Source organism: Hyposmocoma kahamanoa, unplaced genomic scaffold, assembly GCF_003589595.1.
Source record: "Hyposmocoma kahamanoa isolate Upper Pololo Valley unplaced genomic scaffold, ASM358959v1 98677, whole genome shotgun sequence".
NCBI lineage: Eukaryota > Metazoa > Arthropoda > Insecta > Lepidoptera > Cosmopterigidae > Hyposmocoma > Hyposmocoma kahamanoa.
In genome coordinates, this window is record NW_020655634.1 from 63 (window position 1) to 8928 (window position 8866).

Consider the following 8866-nt stretch of genomic DNA (forward strand, 5'->3'; position numbering starts at 1 on the left):
CATTTAAATTTTTTTTCAAGTATATTTTTGTGAAATTGCTCCACTAGTTTGTTATAATTACGAATACAAAAAAAGGCTAAAAAGTCGTTTAAAAACCAAATACAAAGATATGACAACAAGCACACAGAAAAATTGGTGATGTCCGCTGGTTCGTTCCATGGTTTAGTCGGTATAGCGTCTACCACGGTTGGCTAGAAGACGTTTGTATTAATAATTATAACAAATATTTACATTGTTTTTGATTTTAAATTATTTGTGCCCTCGCTTTTGGGCATTAAAACCCGGGCACTTATTCATCTCAGGAAGTGTGGTTTCTCTGTCTCTCTATGTCTAAATCTATCTCATCGTTATTACGTTATTTGTTCCAGTGACACATGGGACGATACCTACACGCAAACATTACATACGATTCAAAAAACGATTCGCTATTCACGCATTCACAGTAGGCAGTATTAGAAAAGCGTGTGCTACGTTAAACTCTACTTACAAATCTGGGTTCGTATTTATTCTTTACATGGTAGTTTTACAAACATCATGATATTCAATCATGGAATAACCAGAAATAGAAACGAAATAAGGGCCATGTATCCCTGGCAACTCATCAGGTAAATGGGCCTTATTAAACATCAACTCTCGTTTGCGCTGAAATCACAAATTAGAAAGCTGAAATAGTACAACGCCAACAACTGACCTGTGCGTACGTATCCGTATATTAAAAAATATTCTGTATTTATTGTAATAAAGATAATACCTCTAACAATGGGGGCTGTTCCATTCGGTAATGTGGGAAAAACAGCAAAACATCTAATTACAAAACAAACGGAATCACATTTCATCGGGAAGTAAATATTAAATATGCAATTCTTAAATTTTCGTCCATTATAGTAAAGCTGAAGTCAAACTGATCGTTTTGAAGCGAAACAATTGACGACACCCGTCAATTGTTTTGAATTCGGGCTGGCCAATTGTAGCGCAGTTGTCATCGTAATGATTTGGCAGAATTTTCAAAGAAATCAAATGACATTTCGTCTTTATTTCTTGTTATACGTGTGGCGCACTGTAAGTTTCCGGAATGAATAAGAAAAAAATACTATAAATGGTCAGAAATGAATTTATTGTTTCTCATAATATTCTCCGTTAGTGTAAATGCACTTTTTCATATGAATGAACCAATTTTGAAAACATTTGTGCCACGCCTCCGTGACTATCTCTGAAACATATTTTACATACTCTTCAACGGCCTCTTCGGGTGATGAAAATCATTGACCGCGTAACTGGTTCTTAATTTTTAACTGCCTCCGTGGCCGAACGGTTACCATGCCGGACTGCCACGCAGAGGTCCTAGGTTCGATTCCCGGGCCGGGAGAAATATTTGTATGGCCTGCATTTATTTCTCTCGTGAGTTTGGGTGTAATTTGTGTTTGTCTATGTATGTGCCCATGGCACCCGCGACATAGGGTTTCCCTAGTGCGGGGCTATGTTGAGTGTGTGCGTTATTATTATTATTATTATAATTTTTGGAAATAAATTAAAGTCACAAGGTGTCAAGTCGGGACTGTACGCGTGATGACTCATAAGGTCAACGTTGTTCACCTTCAAAAATTCATTTGTCTGTCTGGCCGTGTGAGAACTGGCATTATCATGGTGAGTTTGTCAATAACTTCCGGCAAACAAATGCTTGTGTCCAATTACTATTCACGGTACAACGATTCTCCAAAGCAACAGTAGCCACGTGTCCAGTTTTATTAAAAAAAGAAGTAATCATCCGCTTAGAGGCACTTTGCATGCGCGCCACTTTGGTTGGTTTCGCACCCATACGCTCGATGCCTGCTTTGTTTTGGGATTGTAACTATAAATCCATGTTTCGTCACCTGTTGCTATGTCCCACACTAAATTTAACGCCCCTTCGTTGAATCTGGTAAGCATGGCATCGCACCAAGTGACGCGATCCGTTTTTTGAGCCTCAGTCATATTGTGTGGGATCCACCGAGAGCACAGCTTTTTCACACCCAAATGTTTGTGTAGTATTTATTGTATTTGACTCATGCCTATGCCTAAAGATGCCCGAATCTCATCGTACGTCACATACGAGTACCTGTCTGTTTTGATCATATGGCGCACAGCATCGATGTTTTTGTTGTTCACAGCAGTGGTCGGGCGACCGTCACGAAATTCGTCACTGAGATTCATACGACCGCGTTTGAATTCTGCAAACTAGCTGTAAATAGTCGTCTTGTGTGGTGCTTCATCGCCAAAAACAGTTTGAAGCCGAGCGAAGCTCCCTGACCTGTTAATAATTTAACAAACTTGAAATCGTAGAAAATCATACTACGAAAATTTTCACGAGTTAAATCCATGGCGATGTAGACAACCAATTTCTAAAACGACGCCACAATGTAAAAACAAGTGACAGTTAGATGAAACAAACTGTATTCTACAGCCAAAGTGTTCCATTTTCAAATGTTCTAATTACTTTTTAAATATTGTTAATGTAAGTGGCCAGTTCCGGAAACTTATAGTGCGCCTTATTTATATTCGATGCGTTCTCCCGACCTGACACACGCCTGACACACACCCGCCCTCTGTATGTGTTACAGAATAAAGGATATCTACAGACATTACAAGTACAGGGAGATTTACTGGGGCAGCAAACATTACGAAATAGGCTACATGACGTACAATCTAGTCTCAAAATATCAGCAAATGGTAGAAATATACAACCTTGTCGTCAAATTTTACGCCAGTAGGTAAGTGTAATCGGTTATAAAATATCTTTATAGTGATAATTATTAATACAAAGATCGAACACTCAGAAAAAATTCCTTAGATCCGGCCGGATTCGAACCGACGTCTTCTAGCAAACGTGGCAGACACTATACCAGTAGTTAGTAGTTGATTTTCAACGACTTTTTAGTCAAAAAATATTTTTTGTGGTTTATTAAGAGCACGCTAGAACCGCAATAAATTTACTATACGTCGATCGCGAATGCATTGGGGATGGTGATTTCAGATTTTTAACAGTCATTTCCCAAACTGGTTACAACTACTTTTCTTTACATGAGCGAAGTAGAGACATGAATATCTCCATCTTTTTCCTTCTCTTTCGATCGCCGATATAAAATTGAATTATTTTTTTAACGTTATCACCGCTGATTCGTCGCAAGTCCCTTGTTTTCTAAAATTCCCTCCTTAATTTTTTTTTGTTTTCCCATTGCGTCTATCAAATATTGTAATGCATAAAAACCAAACTTTATGATCGCATAATTAGTCAAACAGCGAAATGTGTGCACCACACCGATGTAAATAAATTTTTAAAGAGGACCGAATCCGCGTCAGCCATCTTGAATGTTTGACAACCAACTAAATGTAGTGCAGCGTCTTCACTGCACATCAGTGAAACTAGTACGCTAGTACATAGACATCGTTGCAACCTACCGAAATATATTTCGTCCGTTGTGCTACAACCAGTATTATTCACAACATTTACATTCCAGGAACCATACAAGGTACGCGACCACGTACTACCTCTTATACCTGTACAGTTGTATGGTGACCTTCCAAAAAACAATAGTATATATGACTGAGAGTCTTCACGAGCTAGACAGCAGGTATAAGGATGATCAAAGAGATGGTCGAAACGCATTTGATACCTCAGATGACGACGATAAAAACCACGACAAAGATGACGATCCATACGACGATGATATGCACAACACTGGGTTACCTTGTAAGTAAAATTAAACATTTATTCTAAATAACGGGTGGAAACAATTGCGATTATTTAGATAACAAGTCTTTTATTTCTGGGTTATAAATATAATTTTCTAATTGGTGCTCAGGCAGCTAACAGGTGGACTGCATGTTTGCAATGCGAGAAATCGTTACCAACTACACGCAGCTGAGAACACGACTGCATGAAGTTCATAACGACCACTAACTGTTAGCAGCCTAACTAAAAAAAACTTTATTTCCCTGCAAAAAAGTCAGGACAATGAAAAATTGTCTTGGCGTCTTCCATCTCAGTGCCGAAGCGGCTACGAGCGGGTAGACCCGCACGTCGAAATCGCGAACAGACGCTAGACGCTAGAGCAAGCACTGTGAAAGGTACGGGCGGACCGAGACAACAGATGTACCCGCAACAGATGTACATTATATTTACACGCACCCGCGCCCGCCGCCATTCTGAATAAAGCCTTTGGTTGATTCTTCATAACAATGAAAGTTTCGAATCAATCAATGAAAGTAAAATTGAGGATTACGTACTGATTACTTAGCATACGGTGCGAAAACATGATTCGTAAAAGTTTTCACGACAGAAAAAGAAAACGCAAATTTACCTCGAAATTTTGCAAAAATCCGCTGTATTCAATAAATAAACCAATTACAATTTTTTGTATAAACTGAACTAAATAGAACATGTATACTTATTGCCGACCGCTAACTAAAACGTGACAAAATATTTTTTTGAGGTATCATAATAAAACCATAATCCCGTTTTCAGAATATGGAAATTTGTTTAATGATATTTCAGCTATGTATCGTTAGGGTAAGTTCCGATAAGTCGTACGTGTTAACTAATTTTAATTTTTTATTTAAAACCATTGACTTACAATTATATGGACGTCGGGTCCGCGCTAAAAAGTGTCCGAACTTAAAGAGCGTTAAAATCGTATACAGAGCGTCATTCACGCTTTAGTCTTCGTTTGTTCGACTGACAGCGAAGCAAGCAAAATTAGACAGTATTGCGATGACATTACAATTTAAATTCAACGTTTTAGCTTTTTCATATTCCTTTACATGTCCATACGTTTAAATAGATTGACTTGGGACATTTTTTTCGTGGTTTTTGTATTAGACCCGTCGTCCATTTATTTGTAAGTCAATGTTTAAAACGGTTATTTGACCATTTGTCACTTAGCCACATTTTAGTTAGTGGACGACAGTATAGTACAATATATATTTTTCAGACGGCCTTAATTTCGTTTGTAAAGATATTAATTCTGAAATAAAGCAAGTGGCCCCGCCGCGCGACCCAAGCAAAATGAATTTATTAGTACGGAAACATTTGAATTCAAGCTAAGGTTGTATCGACTGTTGAGGAAACGTACAAGTTTTCGGGTTTCTCTATATTTATAGAAAAAAATAACATTATGTTCATATGTTATTTCAAATCAATATCATATATTTAAAAAAAATTTACAAATTGGTGACAAAAACCTATGGTCTGTCTTTCTTGAAGATGGAGTAAAATAACTTTTGTAAGGTTGCCAGTTTTTATAAAATTTTAAATAGTTATGTTGTTGTCGATAGTTTTATCGATAAATTGTCAAACATGACTGAAGTTTGAATGTTACGACGTTTTAATAATTACTAATGCGTTATTTTATTCTTATTTCGACAGTTGGCCTACTAGTATCGAAATAAATTTTTATTCAACAAGAATAGCCGGATTTGATTATCTATGTTGAATTAAAATTAAAAACTTTAGAATACGTCTCCTCTTTGTATTTTTATAAGCATAGTGATCTTACAAAAATTTACAATTCAAATGAACTTGTGCTCAGTAATTGGATGAATTGGTCGAGGATGGTTAAAATGAAACAAGTTCGGCTATTTATTCCTTAAGCGTGACCAACATTCAGTCGATAGTCGATAAATTAGTTGCTCGCAAGCGGGCAACACTTGCTCAATGAACTGTCATTTCACTCCGTCTAAAACACAGACTATAGAAATGTGTAGATTTGCGAGATCATGTAATACCACTATGTAGCTATATAAATAGGCAGCTTTGGAGCTACCACTGTGATAGCCACAAAAGCACAATTTCAGTGGTATAGCTACTATTTTGTACACAGTTGCTGCTCTATTAAACAAAAACCCATACCAGGGCTCCGTCACTCGCACAAGGTTATGCGATGAGTGCCTACCGTGGAGTGTACCGACGTCGGCACAAGTGCTCATACAAGTCTTTCATTTATGATGATTCATGGAACAAAAGTTGTTGTTTATGTTGTTAGTCATATAATACAGCGAAGCTGTTAGTATTGTTTTTTTATAAATAGACACACGCTTGGCCACAATCTCACCTGATGTTAAGCTACGATGTGACCGACGACGGTACGCGTTTGTCTAAAAAATGCCTATTCACCGCCAATAGCCCCAAGTTGTGCTTTTCGGGAAACACAAGTAGAGTATTTCATTCTTTTGTCGTACGTATCGTGGTAAATCAACGGCATAAGGATGGGGTATTCCGAACCTTCTAGTCGACCGAAGGAGAAACGGTGAGGGTGGAACCAAATTAAAAAGTTCCTGTGCACACTCCCCGAAATGTGTCCGTATAAATATTAATATGTAATATGAAATGTGTCCGTATAATAAGTATTGTATGAATAACCCTATGTACATATATGATACAATTCTTTTAATTGAACTCGCTGAACGTGTTCAAAAATATTTTAAAATACGTACACGTTAACCCCTAGCGCTCGATCCGGCAAATTAAGCGTACTTGCAGGATGCGGCCCGCGCCGCCCGACTCCCCTCATGTACCCCGGGCGTTCTTTAAAAACTTTTAGGGCTATGGAAAATGGGAATGAGTTATGAAAATAAAAACAATTAGATTGAAAATATGAATGAGATTGTAAAATTGTTTCTCTTTTTCAGCCGATGTGGACTTGATAAACAACCCTACTGAACCAGATTGGAAGGTAAGTAATGCAGAAATTCGTAGTTTCTACCTAACTAATTCGTGACATGAAGAACTTTACATAGATATATTTTGTATACGCACCCGTTATGTACGATAACACATCTAGCTACACGTTTGACGGATCTTGTTCCGTTGCATTGGCGGCGATGTTCGAACAAAAATAAATAGATTGGTGTGCTGTTGACTGTACATTAAGAAAATGGTTTGTGTCCATTGTTTCTCGCGGTACTCAATACTATCCATTCTATTTCTTATTTGGAGTGAGCAGTACAGACGGTACTAAATCGATCCTATTTCGCTATTATTCGAGAAAGCATATTTCTTATCTACTGTGTGTTATCTCATCTCTTTTCATATTGCTTTGTCTTTGTTATATAATATCATGTGGCGGGACATTTAAGTCGTGTGCTTGGTGGTAGGCTACACGCCTATACATAACAGATGCAGTGCCACTCAGAGCTTCAAATCGCTAACAAAGAAAGTGCAGTGACAGAGTTCGTCCAGGCAAGTACAGTGCTTCTGTTATGGCAATGTCCCTCGGCAAGCTTCGTATTTCGGTTGTCGTCGGGTTTTATTCAGCTGCCAAAGGGTACAGGCCGCCTTCAGTCAACTTGGAAGTATTTATAGTTACTATTACATTTTTTTTGCTTCGGGGTAATGCAATATCAATAGAATCTTTGTTTTGCAGAAACGTGCGGTTAGGGCAATTTACCCCCAGAGTGTTTTTGAGAGATAAGTTGAAGGAAATTAACATTCTTACACTAGCCTCACAGTACGTTTATGAATGGTAGGAATAGTAATTTCTTTGTGAAAAATAGTGACAGACATAACATTATTACGAGGAATAAAAATAAACTACCTGTAGTCGTCTACGACTAGTGTATACGCTTCTATAACAAGATTCCGGTTGATATACAAAATTTGCCTGTCACGAGATATAAAACTATAGTGAAACAAAAACTTTATACGAAAGATTTAACTTCTGCGTACTTGGATGACACAAATCTGTGGTAGTAACCCGTATAGCTCAAGGTAGTGTCGATTTTTTGATGTTTGAAAGCAAAAAGAAAATATATGTAAATGTTGAATGCGTACAAATGTTATTTACAAAGAGCAACCCCTAGAGTTTCTTGCTCATTCTTTTCAGGGGAATCTGCCTTACGAATGAGCGGTAGAGTTCAACCAATGTTACATTTTCAAGTGTAATAATGCTGACTTAGCCGCTCACGCGATGCGCTCCTCCTACCGCAAAATGGCGGCTATTTGGTTTCGCAAATTAGAAAAGCATTCAGTTTAAATACAAGTTTTTATAAATAAAAATTATTATTCTGCATAGCTAAATAAATACCTCCGTCCTACCAACAAAAACATTTCAAATAAAATGCAGTAATACACCGCAAATCCTGCACTTAAAAAGCACTAATGAAATTTTTGGTGTACTTAGATAAATATGATAATAAAAAAAATAAAAAAATAAAAAATATTAAAAAAAAAATATGATTCCGTTTGAGTGGTTCTAACGTTTACCATGAAATTACTCCTTAAAGTATAGTTTAAGGTAAACTTAAAAAACGCTACTTACGGTATGTTTTCAATAAATAAACGCCGAAATCACCAGCCCAAACAATAACACACGGGATTGTCGGGACGTATTTTTGAAGTTGTTTATTTTTTTTAAATGACAGACCCAGGCATTAAAAACTTTATGGTTTGCTAGAGTAGTTACCGAAATAGCAATTAATATTAGTTCTTTTACCTGTTATAACTTCGATATCCGATAAATCGGTATAAAATCATCACCGGCACCTCTAAGTGTGGTATGCGTCTACGGCTGCATGTATCGCGTGAAATAAATATTATTTTGATTTTAATTTTGAATGGTGGAATAGTCGAAGTTAAAAGTCACAGTATTTTTCAATCATTATTATTTTTAGTTCAAGAAAGACAACAGCGGTTATTTCGAAAAGCTATAGAAATATGTTCTTGGACAACACTTAGAAACATGTTCGTACGTTCGTTCGTTCGTTCGTTCGTCCGTCCGTCCGTCCGTCCGTCCGTCCGTCCGTCCGTCCGTCCGTCCGTCTGTCCGTCGGTCCGTCCGTTCGCCGTTCGATTGCCCGATCGATTGCCCGATCGATTGCCCGATCGATTGCCCGA

General features: G+C 37.5%; 1 protein-coding gene across 1 annotated transcript in view; it reads left to right on the forward strand.

The window, feature by feature from the left end:
* Positions 1-368: 368 nt before the first annotated feature.
* LOC113238879 overlaps positions 369-8866 on the forward strand; it is a gene marked incomplete at its 5' end in the record, with an annotated part of 13865 nt that continues 5367 nt past the window's right edge. Inside the window, 4 exons of the mRNA XM_026475731.1 lie at positions 369-495; positions 2598-2747; positions 3495-3727; positions 6664-6707. Of these exons, the coding sequence (XP_026331516.1) occupies positions 369-495; positions 2598-2747; positions 3495-3727; positions 6664-6707 (554 nt within the window). The remainder of the gene's footprint in view (positions 496-2597; positions 2748-3494; positions 3728-6663; positions 6708-8866) is intronic.